The 17458-nt window shown below is 43.0% G+C and overlaps 1 protein-coding gene across 3 annotated transcripts in view; it reads right to left on the bottom strand.

The window, feature by feature from the left end:
* LRGUK (leucine rich repeats and guanylate kinase domain containing) overlaps positions 1–17458 on the bottom strand; it is a 40783-nt gene that overhangs the window by 11648 nt on the left and 11677 nt on the right. For all 3 annotated transcript variants that reach the window (XM_069003816.1, XM_069003818.1, XM_069003817.1), the window contains 9 exons: positions 16464–16544; positions 15765–15851; positions 13827–13933; positions 9991–10110; positions 7637–7733; positions 6423–6536; positions 4136–4337; positions 3589–3696; positions 350–507 (listed from right to left, as the gene is read on the bottom strand). In XM_069003816.1, coding sequence (XP_068859917.1) covers positions 350–507; positions 3589–3696; positions 4136–4337; positions 6423–6536; positions 7637–7733; positions 9991–10110; positions 13827–13933; positions 15765–15851; positions 16464–16544 — 1074 coding nt within the window. The remainder of the gene's footprint in view (positions 1–349; positions 508–3588; positions 3697–4135; positions 4338–6422; positions 6537–7636; positions 7734–9990; positions 10111–13826; positions 13934–15764; positions 15852–16463; positions 16545–17458) is intronic.

Genomic DNA, 17458 nt, shown 5'->3' on the forward strand with positions numbered 1-17458 from the left:
AAGCTGAAAGAGGGAAGGCTTGGATGGGATATTGGGAAGGAATTCTTCCCTGTGAGGGTGGGGAGGCCCTGGTGAGGCCTGGTGTGGACTCTCCATCCTGGGAAGTGCCCAAGGCCAGGTTGGACAGGGCTTGGAGCAGCCTGGGATAGTGGAAGGTGTCCCTGCCATGGCAGGGGTGGCACTGGATGATCTTTAAGGTCCCTTCCCACCCAAACCATTCCATGATTCCGGGGACCTGGGAAATATTGCTGAAATCAAAGTGGGACGGAGAACAGGAGTCCATTTTCCCTGGAGAAAGAAAGGTTTGGCTGCAACTCCTCATTTCTAAGTTCCAGGAACTGCTCCTTACCATGGAGCCTGGGGGTGCATTCAGCACATCCAGGAGGTCTCTGGGATAGCGTTTGGCAGAAGGCTCCAAGAAGTCACCAACTGATGGAGACCAAGTGGGTGCAGGAATTCTTCTGCCAGGGAACAACTTTTGCTCTGGGAAGAGCTTAGTTCTGGAACCTGGGGTGGAAAAGACAATCCTCAGTAAAAATATTCAGAACACAAGCAGGAAGGAACAATCATTTTCCATCCCTGGAAGTATCCAAGGCCAGCTTGGATGGGGCTTGGAGCACCTTGGGATAAGTGGAAGGTGGCCCTGCCCATGGCGCTCCACACAACTTAGTTTTTAAAACCAAAATGATTTCGAGTTATTCAAATTATTTCAAATTTGGGGGGAAAAAAATCCATAAACTGGGATATATCCTGTCTAAAAAATCATATCTAAATATGAAATGAAGCCATAGAAATAATCTTATAAATAGTGCTACTTGTCCTTCTTCCCGCTGAGGCCTCTGGCACCGGTTTTCCAGGGAAATTGTGGATTCCCCATCCCTGGAAGTGCCCAAGGCCAGGTTGGAGCAACCTGGGATAGTGGAAGGTGTCAGGGTTGGAACTGAATGGGCTTTTAATTCCCTCCCAACCCAGATCATTCCATGATTTTAAGTTTCAAATCACTGAATCCCATGGATAAAAGCTGCCAATGCAAGTACAAAACATTATCAGCTCCAAAACCTGCTCTACTTCTGCTATTAAAAGTTTTTTTAAATAACTTCTATTTTCTAGAAAATCTATTTTCTTGCAGTATTTTTTTCACTCTGTACACCAGCAAAAGATCTTGCCCAGCAGTTCATTAAAAAAGAAAAAAAAGAATTATAAACCTCTCACAATCTCCCACAACCAATCTTCCCCCTGCTCCAACCTCACTAAAAATGTCCCTGTTAAAGACAACCTTGGGGCGAGTTTTGTAAAATAAATTATTTCCCACAGTCCACGAGAAGAGAGGGTCTCTAGAAATAGGATCGTTAGACTTATTTAAACACCTATAAATAGGGCTCTAAATGAATTTAATGGTGTGCAATAAATTTAAAAGTTACTTTATGAGCAGAATTACCAAAATCTTGCAGCGTTAATGACGTTTCTGTAGGGAGAAGTCACTCACTGAAAGAACTCAGAGCAGCTGAGGAATAAAAAGTCCTTTAGAGGAGCTTCAGATACTTAAATCTATCTTAAAAAATACCAGGATGATATAAAAACCTTTTCTTTTTAATCCTCCTCCTTTTTTCTCCTTTCCTGGTCATCTCTGTAGGGTTTGGTGGGGTTTTGTTGCCTTCGAGACAAAACATCCCCAGAGTTTTTAAGGCAGGAAAATACAATATGATAGTAAATAAGGCAAGGAAATAATCTTTTTCACCTCAGATAAAACATGGGAGTTGTGGAAATTAGAATAAAATCTACCTAATTTAAGGCTAAATAAGATTTTTCAGAAAAGTCCTCACTGCTGAAGCTCTGAGAAGCCACAACGTGTGCAGGAGCTTTTCCTGTGTCCATTGGGAAATTAATATTATTAATTCTTCCAGGATACAAAATTACTTGAAATTATGAACTGATGAATATTGCAGCATCCTTTATTAAAATTTTCAGACATTTTGCCCTTTTTTCAGCTACTTTTATTTGCAGCCTTCCTGAGCCACACAGGCTGTGGATATTGGCTGTGTGGTCCTTAGGAAAATGATTCTCCACCCTGTACCAATGGATCTGAAATGGAACCAACATCCATAAACCATGGGAATCCTGGAGTCAAAGGGAAGAGTTCATAGGAATGAGTTGCTTTTTAATTCATCTTGCACATCCTCTTTTTACCATCATGTCTTTTTGTTTGGTTTCTTTTGTTTTTTTCCAGTAAAGTTCTCCCTCCCTTTTCCTCCTGGAGCTGATTCTATGGCTCTAGGATCAGGGAATTGATCTGTCTGAAAGTTTTGGGAAGTTTTGGGGTTTGTTTTTGCTGTGTTAATGCAGGAATCCATATGGGGAGGGTCTGAGGGCGCTTGGTGTGTTCGGCCTGGAGAGGAGGAGGCTGAGGGGGGACTCGTTGGGGTCTCTCCAACCTCTGCTCCCTGTGACAGGGACAGGAACTGGCTGGAGCTGTGCCAGGGGAGGTTTAGGCTGAGTTTTAGGACAGGTTCTTCCCTCAGAGGATGGTGGGGCACTGAATTGGTGCATTCCCAAGGCTGCTCCAGGCGCGTTTGGACACCGCTCCCAGAGATGCACAGGCTGGGATTGTTGGGGTGTCTGTGAAGGGACAGGAGTTGGACTGGATGATCCTTGTGGGTCCAACTCAGGAATTCCATGAAATTTTGGGTGGAACCCTTCCCTGACCCAAGTTACACGCAACTGCACAAGCAGGAATGAGAACAAGCACTGGGATCAGCTGGAAGTGGCCACGAGGCTTCAGCCTCAGCCATTCTGGCACTAAAAGGCTTCTTTTAAACACACCACAGATCCTTTGGGATCAGTGGCTCACCCCAAAAGCACTTGGAGTGGACTTTTAAGTTGTCTTCTCATCTTCCTATCCTGGTTTTCCTTCATGTCCTGGGGAAAAGAGTCAAGTGAAGTCCTGGTGCCATCCCAGTTTCTTGTTGCTTGAGTTTGGGAGGCACGAAGTTCAGCCATGGGCACCCCTCACTCAGGATTTATCTGGAATGGGAGATCCAGAACCCCAAAATCATCCTCAGAGGAGTCAGGAACTCCATGCAGAGCCCAAATCCATCCTCAGAGGACTCAGAAAACGCCATGCAGAGCCCAAATCCATCCTCAGGAGGGTCAGGAACTCCATGCAGAGCCCAAATCCATCCTCAGAAGGGTCAGGAACTCTACCCAGAGCCTAAATTCATCCTCAGGAGAGTCAGGAACTCTACCCAGAGCCCAAATCCATCCTCAAGAGGGTCAGGAACTCCATGCAGAGCCCAAATCCATCCTCAGGAGAGTCAGGAACTCCACCCAGAGCCCAAATCCATCCTCAGAAGGGTCAGGCACTCACTCTTTTCATTTTATCACCTCAGGGCACCCTCAGGGATGTAAAGCACTTGGGAAGATCTCCATGACAGATCCAGATTGCAGCGAGGAATCAGCCTGGGAGAGCCACTGCAGAGAAGCTCGAGGAGGTTTCAGGTCCCCCAGGCTGCATCATTTACAGATTTCAACTCTTTTAACAACAAATAGGAATATTCTGCTGATAAAACCAGTAGTTGCCAGCCACAGTACCTGCCCTGCTGTTGATGTCCTGAGTGCTGTCAAAAATTCCAGGTGGCTTCAAGCCCAGGTTGACCTCCACAAGGAGGCTCAGCTCTGCAAATGCCTCATCCAGCTCATCTGCACAGAGGGAAATGCATTTCATGGCACAGAGAGAAAAGAAATGGAATAAACCCCAACTTTCCGTCAGCACAAAGACACAAATCACACGAGTTTGACACAGCAATACATTTTTAACTTGTCCAGCTCGTCTCTTGGAGAGAAAAAACCTTCACCTTCATAACCAGCACATTCAAGAAAAGCTCAAGTTCAGGCTCTGCACTCACCTAAATCTTTTCCTGTCGGCTTCTTTCATTAGGGCCATATTTAAATTGTGAGCTCTGAATGCCACGTGGACAAATTTGCACTATCTCACCCCACAGTGCTCTGTGAACCCCCAAAAAATCACCTCTACACATTGTGATTTGTGAGAATGAACTAGAGAAGGATTCTTGTCTACCACCTGCCATCCTCAACTCCTAATTATCCCAAAGGAAATCCCATCCAGCAATTAACTCACCCGTGTTGATGACTGCATCGAAGTATCCAGGGAAATCCTGGTTTATCTGGAGGTACATGTCCACTCTGGACACTGCCTCTTCAATCTCTGGCCTGCTGAACAATCCTGTCCTCCTCAGATGTTGCTCATATTTTCCTTTGTCCTTTGGTACCAACAGGATGTACTTGGGTTTAAAGTAGGTTTTTTTCAAGCTACGAACACCCTTGAAAATGGAGTAGAAAAACAAGGGGTTCTCGTGAAACTGAGCATCTGTTGAACTTGCAGCTGAGTTTTTTCTCTGTGTTTATCCTGAATTATTGGTTGGAAGTTGCTCTGCAGGCATTGGTGGCTCCAAGAGCCAAGGGGAAGCACTGCAAACGTTTAATCCAACACAGAACTGAGGCTCAGACTCGCAGCAGCCTCTCCAAGTGTAGACTCAGCAAGATTTTAACTTTTAAAATTGGTGTCAGTCTCCTTTATGAGCCCGAGATAGACTCTAGATTAAAGGCAACGAACAGCTCTAAATTTTCAGTCTCAGCCCACGGCTCACAATTAAAATTCCTTTTAATAGTGCTAAATCACTTTTGTTACGAGCCCTGCAGCAGATAATGGACTCAGCACCTTCTACCCCCAGCCATAACTCACCATTATTGTTTCTCAGAGCCCTCAGCGATACAAAACTCTGCATAATTCCTGCGTGATCTAAAAACTTCCGTGACAAAGGGGTTTTAGCTGCCTGTCCACGAGAGCAGCTTTGGTAATTCCCAGGAAAAGTTATGGTCGGTGCCTGTAGAGCCGGGTTAAGCTCCTCATGAATAAACACCACGTTCCATTAAGTTCCTTCTCCTAAATTATTTGATAACACATCTGCTTGGGTGAGGAATTGACAGCTTGAAAAGGCACCCCATTCCATCATATTTAATCTTCTATTTTTCTTGCCTTGTAAATTTAAGGGCTGCCTGGCAAGACAACGAACACACCCCGTGCCTATCAGTGGAGACCGAGGGTGATTCACAGTTCTGTCAAAACTGAGGGGAAAAAGGAGATGGAGCTACCCAGAGATGAAGTTATTAATTTGCTCTTTAATATCAGCTGAGCCACAGGCACTTAAAAGCTGCATTGCAGCACTAAATTGTTGCTCATTTGAGCAAGGAGCTGCTGTTGTGTGATTTGTACATTTACGTGCAAGCCAGCAGATGTGCAAGGATTTATTTTGGGCCCAAACTCTTCATGAGCACCAAGGTACTCAACTGAAAATTGGGGTTTTTTTGATCACAGGTTTCCCAAACAAAATTATCATCCTGTCATTCATGACATTTAGTGTCAGGTTTTGATCAGGGTGCTCAGCTTAGGATCATCCTGTGTTAGCACTGCAGTCTCCTGCATTTCTTTTTATCCCTGTTGTTTCAGTCAGTGCCACATTCCAGGCACTCTGTGGAGTCTCCCATTTTGGAATCTGCCCCGGATAGAGCTCATTTTGAAGGAATAATTTGGATGGAAATGCAGCAAGTCTTTCCCTTTTGTCACCTCACCTCGCTAGTAAAGGTTGATCTAAGAGAATGAGGAGCATGATTAGAAAATTAGCTAAAAATGAGAAGTATAATTAGAAAATTAGCTAAAACCTTCAGCTTTTGGGGTTCCAAGAGATGGGTTTTGACACTTTGTAGCTCAGTTTCCTAGCATGGCCCAAATTCTGAGATTCTTCCACTGGTGCACGTGCACCTGAGAAATCTCAGTGATGGAAAAGCAACCCCTCAAAAAAATTGTGTTTTTTAATAGTTCTGCCCCAAATATCGCCTCAGAGCTGCACAAACCTTCTGTGGCTCCATCAGCAAAGGTGAAACGGGTTTTTAGGGGTGGGACTGGTCCTGCTGTAGGGTGGAGATGGGTGGGAAGCTCATGGCTGGAAAGCTGAGGGTGCTGGAATGGGAAGTGCTGGGGGTGCTGTGGGGAGATGAGGCTGCTGAAGGTTGAAAAAATAGGCCAGAAATTTGAAACTGAGAAAAAAAATAAACCAACAGAGGGACCCTTCTGACTAAACCAAAGTTGGAAAAGCCCTCTAAGATCACTCCCCCAGCACTGCCAAGGCCACCACTGCCCCACATCCCCAAGTGCCACATCCTCGAGTTTCTTGAACACTTCCAGGGATGGGGACTCCACCACTGCCTGTTCCAATCCTTTACCACCCTTTCCAGGAAAAAAATTTCCCAATATCCAACCTGACCCTCCCCTGGAACAACCTGAGGCTGTTCCCTCTCACCCTGTCCCACATCCCATGAAGAAATGGTCACTCACAGGTGATCCTCACCTCTATTTCCAAGTGGACACAGGTAGCCAGCCCCTCCCTGGCAATGGATTCCACGGTGTCTCTTCCCAGTCCATAGCAGTGGCCACTGTATTTGTAGGTTGCCAGGAACTTTCCCTGAAATTCAGAACAAGGATAATGCCAAAGGAAATGTTTCCAGGGAAACAACTTCCTTAAATGAGCGAATCACTCTGGATTTCTTTGTTTTCTCTCCCTACGAAGTTTCTTCCCATTTAAATCAGCATTACTGAGGGCAGCAAGAGCCCAAAATTAACAGAGAAGAGCACCCAGAGCTGGGCTTGTTCATGGATAATCAAATTCCAGGATCCTGAGAACAAAGTGCTGACAACATTCCTGGGTTATTCCTTCCCACTGCAAAGGAAAATCCAAAGCCAGGGGCATCCTTCTGGTGATTTTACATCGAACCATGTGGCCAGGCCATGGGAAATGGGAGATTCCAAGGGCCAGGCCATGGAAAACGGGAGATTCCATGGAAAAGGAAGGACTGCAACACATCCAGCAAGGAGAATGTGGAATTGGCTGAGGCATTTCAAAGTTCAAACCTGAAAACTGCAGCCCTGGAGAGATGGAAGCAGATTATTTTATAATAATTATAAAAATTATTATAAAGCTTTTAAAATGAAACCCCTTGATTATTGCTATCATTAAGGGCCAGATCAGTTGTTTCAGATTCTGCTGGCTCCCCCTTTTGTAGAAATACAAATAATGGGCTCTGCTGTGGCTTTTCAAGGCAAGGTTTTATTGCAGGCAGCAAAAGGCATCAAAAAGAGCAGCTGGAGGCAGAACAGCTCCAGAGAAACTCCACTCCTTTAGGGGGGATTTGCTCAATTTCCAAGGAGTTCCCTACAAGGTTGCTGGAAAATGTTGAGAAAATAAAACCAAGAAATGCCCCACTATATTTGTGTTTGAAAATGAATTTGTTTCTACATGATACTGTTATTTAAATATTCCCCACTGACCATTTTGCCCATTTATTGGTTTCTAGAAACTCATTTATGGCAGAAAACACAGCACAAATACACAAAGAAATTTGTGCTTTCTGTCTGTGAACTTAAACAACACAACTGTGAGTGAATAAACATTCACACCCAGGCACAAACTTAATATAAAACCTAAAATAAATCAGGCCTGGATGGAGAAGTTGAGTTCATTGTGGGAGCAGGAAATAGCTACAAGGAGAGCAGTCAGGTACTTACTTCTTTCACCATTTTGTCAAATTCTTCTTGAGAAATGAAATAATAATCAAGTCTGTTTTCTTCCCCAAAGTAAGCAGTCCTGGTGGTGTGGCAGGGCCTGGGAGATTGATGGGATAATAAAGAAATAACCTGTTTTCAATCACAGCAGCAGCTATGTACTAGGAATGGGAAGGGAAAGAAGGGAAACTATAAATAATTGTGTTTTAAGGAGCAAAGAAATACGAGAAATATAAAAAGGTGCAAATCACACCCCTAAAATGCTGCAGATTTGAAAGATTAACCCAGAAATACACCAAAAAAAAAAAGTTAAATGTAAGGTGATATTTTGGCTATAAATCCCCCCCAGCCCGGGATGGCCTGAACTGAAGCTGTCACAGCAGCCTGGAACTGAGAAATGATGAATCCATTTTTTTCCCACTTCTGTCAGCTTGGGGATGATATAAAGTCCAATCCTAAATGTGGAAAAGGAGAGGGAGAGTTGGGCTGAACTGTGAGGTTAAGAAAGAGCTCTGAAGTCCAATTTTTAAACACATCCCCAATGGGAAGGGGAGAAACAATCCTGGAACAGACAGGATGAGGGGATAAAAGGCAGGGAAAGTAAATCCCTGCCATCCCATAAGGATAAACCTCAGCTACCTGAGCTCCCCACCAGGATAAAACACTAAAAACCCACCAGAAAAAAAAACCCCCAACCAACCCAAAAAACCAGATGAGTTAATGCGGGCAGCAATTTGAGACTGAAGTATTCAGCGGCTGTTTGGAAATCCGATTTTTCTCCTTGTTTGGGGCCATTTCTGCTCATTTATTCCAGGGAGCTGGGCTGGAAACCATTGAGGAATTCAGGGACAGCGTCAGAGGGTGGCACTTTTTCCTCAGCAAATGAGAGCAGCGAGTTGCACAGGGGCTCTGTGAAATTCCCCCTGGCTCTTTCCGAGGTAACACAAACACACCGAGCTTTAAAGGTCACTGCTGAGCACGAGCCAGATGGTTGGAGGGGCCAATTTCACTTCGTTTCTTGCAACACTTGCATACATTTCAACCCCCTTTTTAATTGCAAGGCCATGTTTACATTCAAACTGCCAGGGTACCTTGCATGAAATCCATTTTTAATGAGCAGAATGTTTGAAATTTCGAAGTGCGAGCCATAAAATCGCTGAAATCTCCCCCTCCCCGAATAATTAAAATACAACTTTGCTTTATGGTTGCAATTTTCTGCTCTGTTAAGATTCTGTCTCTCTTTTCTTTATTTAATTTTTTTCCTTCCCCTCACGCATGGAAGTTGTAGGAAATAAAACACACAATACAAAAGCAGTGCTTTAAAAAAAAAAATCCCCTCACGGAGTGTTTGGAAAATTTCAATTGGTGTTGAATTTATTTTGTCATTTCCAAAGTAGCCTTTCAAAGCAGAGGTTTAAAGAAAGGAAAAAAAAAGGGATTTTTACAGACACTTAACAGGTCTTTCCTTAAGAAAAGAAAATGAATGGGTAAATTCAATTTTAAAAAATGCAATAAAAAATAAAGTGCAATAAAAAATGGAGAATTAAGGGAACACAGAGCAGTGCTGGCTCTATGGGACCTATGGAAATCAGGAACTGGGAAAAATGGGATGGATGGGTTGAAGGAACATCTTGCAGCACCTAAAATCAGGTATCAGACAGTGGGGATTGAACTGAGCCAGCTGGAATTTCCTTTTGAAAGGGAGAGTTTCTCTCCCCTAAATCCCCAGGGAGCACCAAGGATCCTAATCCAACAAGGATCCTAATCCTTTCCAACAGGGAGGATTTGTCCTCCCAGCACGTGGTGGGGTCTGAAAGGTGCTCAGATAGAAGAGCTCCATGAAAAGAGCACTAAATACCCCATTTTTGGTTTTTTGTGGGGTATTTTTGGGGGTTTTTTTTTGGTGGCCTTTTTTTTGTTTGTTTGGTTTTTTTTTGTTTGTTTGTTTTGGTTTGTTTTTTTTTTTTTTGTTGGGATTTTTTGTTGGTTTGTTGTTGTTGTTTTGGTTTTTTGGATCTTTTTATGGTTTTTGGGTTTTGTTTTGTTGGGTTTTTTGTGTTTTGTTTTGTTTTGTTTTGTTTGTTTGTTGTTTGTTGGTTTTTTGTTGGTTTGGTTTTTGTTTCTGTTTTTGTTTCTGTTTGCTGTTCACCATTGAAAAGGATTTTATAATTTCAATAGCTTTCCTCTCACTGATGACTTCAGGCAGTCAAGCCTTGGGAAGAGAGAAAACGCAGCAAAATGAGCATTTATTGGTTGTTTTTACCTTCTTTTTTAAAAAAACCCCACAAACCAAACCAGCAGCAATTCCAGCCTTTGTCCCCTGGTGGTTTTTGTTTAATGTAGGGAGCAGAACTTACCCAAATCTGAAGAAAGTCTTGAATTGCCTGCAGATCTTGAGAGAAAGTTCCCTCTTCCCACAGACCAGAGGGCCCAGCAACACCAGCATGGGGTAGGGATCAGCAGCAGCAGGCAAAGTGCTACAAGAAAGGAAAACCAGAGGGCATGAAATCACCTAAAAATCAAATTTCAGCAACTATTTATAAACCTTTACAGAGATTTTATCACCACTCCAACTCATCTCCTGTTGTTCACAGTGTAGGCAAAACTCAGGGCTGGGTTTGAGGTGCTCTAAACGTAAAAACAGCACGAAAATCTGCATTAAAGGTCTCTTTTGCAGGAGGAATAATGCCATTTTTACTCCAATCTCTCTGATTTCCAGCCTTTTTAAAGGGCTGGGATTTGCTGAGGAGTTTTCCAGACATGGGAATATTTGAATGAGCAGGATAACTGGAATAAACCTGGATCCAATCCTACAGATTTTGCCACTCTCCTGCACGACCTCGCTGATTACCACATCCCGTGCCAGGTGAAGGTGTAAAAAATTCTTCAATCCAACACAAAAAGCCCCACTCAGATCCTTAAAACTCCACCAAACACAAATAAAATCCCAATGAAAGGACCCAAAGTGCTGCAAAAATACAAAGCTCTCCATTTTCTCCATGCTGAGCTGAGGATTAGATCCTTGGATTTTCCACTTCCAGCTATAAATAAGGAGAATGAAGAGGATTCCTGCACTTTTGAGTATCCAGCAATTTATTTAGGCAGCTAAAAAATAGAATTGTGGGTGCTCAGGTCGATTTTAAGATTATGCCACTTGGAAATAGGTCATAAATAATTGAAATCATTCCAAACTCAGTGATTTTTAATTAATTAATAATTTTAACTAAATTTGAAGTGAAAGAAAACTGCCTCTTTGTCCATTTAATGGGATTTAAAACAGACACCTGAAAAGGGAATACATTTCTTTCACCATTCCTCTCACAAATAACTCCTTCTGTAAGAAGTAAGGACAACATTCCCATACAAACACGGAGGAAAAGAATTCCCAAGTCATGGCTTTCCTCCTATTTTAGGAGCAGCAAAGCAGCTCTGTTACCCAGCAGGCCACATGGACATAATTAGCACAAAAAGCTCATCAGCACAATGCCTTAAAATCCTGCAGAAGGTAAAAATACATTTTAAAAAATACAAAAAAAATAATAAATTTTTAAAAATTTAAAAAAAATAAAAGAACATTTCAGAGGTGGGAAGAAAGCGGAAGTGAGTAGGGCTCAAAATTGATCAGGATGTTGCAGAAAGGATTTTTTTCCTGCTCAGGTTCATTCCCTTTGGGAATAATCATGGCAGGGCAGGGCTGGGAAGGCAGAACCTTTGTTCACCACATAAAATCATGGAATGGGTTGGGTTGGAAGGGAATTCAAAGCTCATCTCCTTCTGAACCTTCACAACACTTTCTGCCACCCCAGGTTGCTCCAAGCCCTGTCCAGCCTGGCCTTGGACATTTCCAGGGATGGGGAATTCTCTGGGAATCCTGTGCCAGGGCCTCCTGAGTCCTTATAATAAGGAATTCTCTCCTTCTCCTTGCACAGAAGCTGTTACAGGCTTGGAAAATGCAGAATTCCTCTGGCATCTTTCCTTCCACAAGGAAGTGTTCCACCCAATAATGTCCCAATAAATCATCATCCCTCAACAAGTTCACGCTCCAAATTCAAATCCCCTTGAATAAATTCCCACTGCTTGAATTCCCCAGGTCCTCAAATTCCTGGGATTTATGATTTCATCAGGAGATCAGGGAGAACATTCCCATAATCCTGTCTTCCATGACATCATCACTTCTTGGCTCTCAAAACTAAAAGTTTGGGGGTTTCTAGAGCTTGAAAGACGATTCTGGAAAAGAGTTTTGGGTTCGTTTTCAACTTTCTTTGTCTTTGTGGGCATTGCTGTGAGAAATTAATACATTTTAAGGCCAAAAGGGACTATTCTGATGATCTAAATCATCCTCCCCTCATCCCGCTGGCGACAGGAATTCCTCAAGTCAGTTCCCGTTTCCACCCTCATACCTGGGGTTCCATTCAGTCATATTTTAATTAAAGACCTTCCACTTGTGGAGAACTCTTGGCAAATTGTTCCAATGCTTAATTATTTTAATTGTCAAAAAGAATCACGCTCTGGTTCTTCTCTGAACGGATTCATCCTCGACAGGCAGCTACCAAAAATCCTCCTGTCCTGGCCCAACAGCCTGGAGAAGCCTCTGCTATTAAATTGTAGCTGTTGTCACTCTGAGCAACATTTTCAAATGTCACCTGCATTTCTGGGAGGGGAAAATACCCATAATATTCACTGGTGTGTTACCACATAATTAAAGAGAAAATCACAAAGAGACAGAGAAGAAAAGAATTGGAAATTCAACGTTTTGTGCCTGCAGGCCAGGCAACAATAGAACCTTTTGCTTTGTTTTCGGGTTTTGTTTGGGATAATAAAGATATCACTAAGCCAGAATTAATTATCACCTCATGGAGAAAGAGAGATGCAAATGAACTCCCCCAATCTGGTTCCAAAAAAAAAAAGCATTTTAGGGGTGGAAAAGGCACTAATGCATCATCATTAGGGAGATTTCATTAATGACTCTTGAGTGCTTTCCAGCTGAGCACGGGCCAGCGTTGGAGGCATGGTTAAGGATTTTTGGGGCAGTCCCACAAAGGCTGGGCTGATGTTTTTGTGTTTGTGTGCACAGCTCCTCTGGCACAAGGCAGAATTCTTCCTTTCCAGCAACGAGGACACACATCCAACATCCACTGAGCAAATATTTAAACACAGCCCTGGAAAAAATCCATGCCTTTAGGGTTTGTTTGGTTTTTGTTAAAGAAAAATAAGCCAATTTTGTGTTTTATTTTAAGGAATCTCCACCCTTGCAAAAATAAATAAATTAATCTTTGGGGTTTTGTTTTTAATAGGCTGTTAAGAATTCCCAGAGCTGCTGTCACCACTGGAAAGGCTCCTGGTTTTTTGTGGATGATCCCAGAAAACAGAGTCACAATAAAAAATACACATTTCTGAGTTACTAAATCCTGGATCTTCAATCAGGTTACTGAATTCTGGATTCATTCAGCACCAAAGCAGGGTGTGGGGCACAAAGGTTGATCTCAGTGCCCACTGCAGCCAACACAATAACAATCCACATATATTTATAGTGTATTCCATCAAGGAATTTTCCAAGATTTCCTCAAATATCACAACACAACTGCAGAGCAGCAAAAATCCCGTTTTTCAGAGGAGAAGCGAGACTGGGAGAAGTCACCTGGCACGGGAATGGTGACACTGGGAAAAGAGCATCCACCTGCCTCTCCCTTCCATGCTTTTAATGGAAGTTGGCATCATCTCCTCCTTCCAGTAAAACTTGGAAATTTCCCCTTATGAATACGAAATGTGCCCCAAAACCCCCAAATAAAATAATTTTCTCCCACCAGGATTCCAGCAGGGGGGAGAGGAGGCATCAGCAGAACGGGAAGAAGTTTTCCAGCTCTCTGCTGCCTCCAGGGATTTTGTCGGTGCCTTTGGATAGGGAGAGGAATTTTGCATCTCTCATTTGTGGTGCAAATGACCATCTGCTCCAACAGATTGGGGAAAGGGAGTGGAGCCGTGGACAATCTGTCTCAGACTTTAGAGGTGAATGACGAGCTTCATTTCATAATCAATGTGAACCAAATCAGATTTGCCTCATTTCCAGGCTGCTGACAGAATCCTGCAGGAGTTCTCCTTGGAAAAAAAAAAAAAAAAAAAAGTCCCTCTGAATGGGACAATATTCTGCTTTACTTGAGTGCCACCGTCAGGAGCAGCTGGGAAATGAACTCACCTGTCCAGGACTCTCTGGGGCTGCAGAATGTTGGACAAAACATGAATCCTGTGATCTTCAGCAGCCACAACTTCTGGAGGAGGGTCCCATCTGTTCACGGCAGCGACCTGTTCCCACAGTTTAGGGGGAAAAAAAGGAAGGGGAGAAGTGATGGAATTGTCTCCAGCTGCAAAAGGCTTGGCAGATCACCAGCAATAACAATGGCTTTGTGTTTCTGAGGGTCAGGCTTTGTGCTGGGCTTGGCTGGGAGCAGAAATCTTTTGAAGGGATTGAAGGATGATTTGAGAGGTGGATGGAAGGCAGCCAGACACTGCTCACCATGTTTAATATATTCAACCTTTTCCCGGGAAGAAAACAGGATGCCACATAGGATGCGAAGCAATTTCGCTTAGGTTTTAATTATCCATTAATTTGCATCCTCTCAGCGCTGGTGGAAGGTGCCAAACTCAAACCCTTGGGGACTGCAGCCACTCATTTATTCATCAGAAAAGGAACAGAATGGGCATTAACAAAGTGAGCAAACTCCTGACAATGCCTTCCTGTCTTTCCTGGGAGGGAGAGCACTCAGACTCCAAGGATTCCCTCCATCCATTCTGTTGGAAGCTCTGCTGACCACTAACGAGTTGTGCATTTTGGGGGTTATTAACGCTACACACTCAGGTTAAAAATGACCCAGGCAATTCCAATGGGATATAAAGTTTTCACAGTGAGACCAATCAGCCATTGGAATAATCAGGAATAGGTTGGATGGGACTTGGAACACCCTGGGACAGTGGAAGGTGTCCTTGCCCATGGCAGGGGTGGCACTGGATGGGCTTTAAGGTCCCTTCCAACCCAAATCATTCTGGATTCCATGATAATCTCCCCAGGGACATGGTGGATTCCCTAATGTTGGTCACTTGTAGGATTTGGCTGGGCCATCTTGTGCTTTTCCCAAAAAAAGGCTGGACCAGATAAACCATGAGGTCCTTTCCAGCCTGGAATTCTATGGTTGTGTGGCTCCCTGCCTGTATTAGCCAGCAGCACGGTGAAATAGGGAAACATTCCATACTGAGAGCTCCATGTCCCTGCTTTTCAGGGGGAAAGTAGGAGGAGGGAACTCATTTTAGCTCTGATGTGGTCCTTTGCTCTGAATTAGTGGCTGGGAGCACGGAGGGTGTATCCTGGGGCACATCAGCTGGTCAAGGGTACCTACCCTGGAGGAAGTTCAGTTCTTTTATTGCAAGATTATTCCATGGTGAGAATCAAACGTGGTGAGTTGGACAAGTAGGAATTCCACTTCCAAACTACACTCCCGATCCAACCCACATCCCTGCACATCCATTTGGTGTCAGTGAGACAGAAGAGCTGGTGCCTCCAAATTGTTTGGCAAGAGAGTTCCTGAGGCTAGAGGAGGCATCCTAACTTAACATGAGGAGAGGACTTTGTGAAATATAGTTTCACTCAGAAGTGAAATGCTGGTCTGAACCAGTCACTCAGGTTTACTTTTACAGTCCATAGAGAAGGAAAAATTTCATTAGTATATTCAAAATTATATTGAGAGGAAAACAGGTTGGCACACAAGACAAAGAATAAGATCAACACCTTGGGTAGTTGGGGTAAATTACACTCTGGTATCGTCTGTGTGTTCAGGATGGAAGAGAGCCTGGCACTAAAGAGCTCCAAAATTTATACAGATAAAGTTGGGAGTGATGGGTTTCCTGAAAGGATCATTTGGAAAGGATAATTCCCTGAAATACAGCAATTCCAGCATGTCTTGGGCCCACACAGGACATGCAGCAACCAAATTCCACTTAAGGCACCACAACAGGGGAAGGTTTCTAATCCAACAGAATTTCTGTAAGGCAGATTTTGGGGGAGGAGGTTTCCTACAGTTGCAAACACAGATTTTATCTTCTTTATTTAGAAAAATTCCACGACAAAATGTTGTTTTCTTACCTTTTCTTCCACTGAAACCTTCTTGAGATCCAGCTCTGTGATTTGGAGCAATGTGAAAATCGCCAAGAGCCAATAATCTCCTTGTTCCTGAGGGACAAAGTTTCCATTTTGACAAAAAATCCTTAATTTCACCCAGCCAGCATTTCATTCCAATCGGTTGAAATTAAATTTGCCTTAATACATTGCAATATAAAAGGTTTTTTATCTTGAAGGGTGTCAAAACACTGCCCAAACTGACCCTTCAAAAGCTCAGTGGGAGCTGAGTTGTTCAAAAGTTTGTAACCACAATATTCAAAAGGCCAAGATGGGAATTTAAAAAGGGATATGATCAGATTTTGCTTAGGAGAAGGACACCTGAGCAGGAGAAGCCTTTCAGATTATGGAAATCCAGAAGTTTATTTCAGGTACTTTTCCCTGCTAATTTCATTGTGTGCCATGTCAGACCAGTCTCATAAAAACCAATAAAAACCTGGCAATTACAAGAAAAAATTAAAGTCTTAATATTTTCCTTCTTTCTGGCATCAGAAATGACTGTAAAATTCATACAAAATTTGGAAATCACACGAGTCGGGATAGAATTCTCTTTGGTTCCTCAGGACAAATGACCTGTCCACTTCTAGAGACAGAAACTGAGGCTGAAAGGATTCTGGTGTGCTCCAAACCATCACGTTTAGGTTCTCATTTTTGGTTCTTGCTTACCTGTAGAGGGTTTTTTAGAAGATTTAAAACTCTCAGGAGAGGCAGATCTCCAATCCATTTAAGCTCACTCAGCTCAGCCACCTGATCAAGGACAGAAACAGAGCATAAAGAAAGTATTTTAATCCCTGCTCTTCAAATGTGGGCATTAAAAAAAAAAAAATCATTACAAGTCACAAAAGGGGTTTACAAGTTAACTGCACTCAATGAGGCACTTCCAGGCACAAAAGGAGACAACTTGACTGGGAGCTGGAGCAGCAGGATAATGCACACAGCAATTTCCAAGCACCTGCATTTTTCCAGTTCTTTCAAATGTCAAGCCCTAACACATTTGGCTTTTATGTGCTGATGTGCTTAAGTGAGGCAATTCTGCAGTTAAATTCGTGCTCTGGCTGAGTAGTTACAAAAAAAAAAAAATCCTTCTATGAGTTTCTTTTCACTGAAGTTCAAGTTCATCCTACAGAACTTGCAGCACTTGGCTAAAAAGGACCCGGATTTTTGTCCTTGGATGTATCCAGAGGGATAAATCAGGGGGTCTGGAGGGTCCAGTCCATTTGTGTTGGCTGCTGAGAGTTTTAGCCTTTCAGCACTGATCCTCAGAAGCACACTGCATTTGATCCAAAACCCTGGGAAAAATTTCCTAAACTGTGTGCTAACACTGAGGTTGTTGCTGTGGAATTAAAGTTCCATCACAGGGTGAAATACGTAGAAATGTAGAAAATTAGGTTTAGGGGATATAGGTAAGAATAGGTTACAAAATGGAGGGGTTTGGGTGTGGATTTGTGTCTTCTTTCTTCTTCTTCACCAACCTGAATGTTTTGTCATTGGGTCAAAAGTTCTGCACTGCAGAACTTGAAAAGTTAGTAATTGGGTTGTAAGTAAAAACATATCTCATTATTGGTTAGTTTAGACTTTAAAAAGTAAAAAAGTAAAACTGATGGCTGTTTCCCACCATTCCAACAAAGAGGCACACTCTGTGCAGCTGTGCTACTGATAAG

Source organism: Aphelocoma coerulescens, chromosome 1A, assembly GCF_041296385.1.
Source record: "Aphelocoma coerulescens isolate FSJ_1873_10779 chromosome 1A, UR_Acoe_1.0, whole genome shotgun sequence".
Lineage (NCBI taxonomy): Eukaryota > Metazoa > Chordata > Aves > Passeriformes > Corvidae > Aphelocoma > Aphelocoma coerulescens.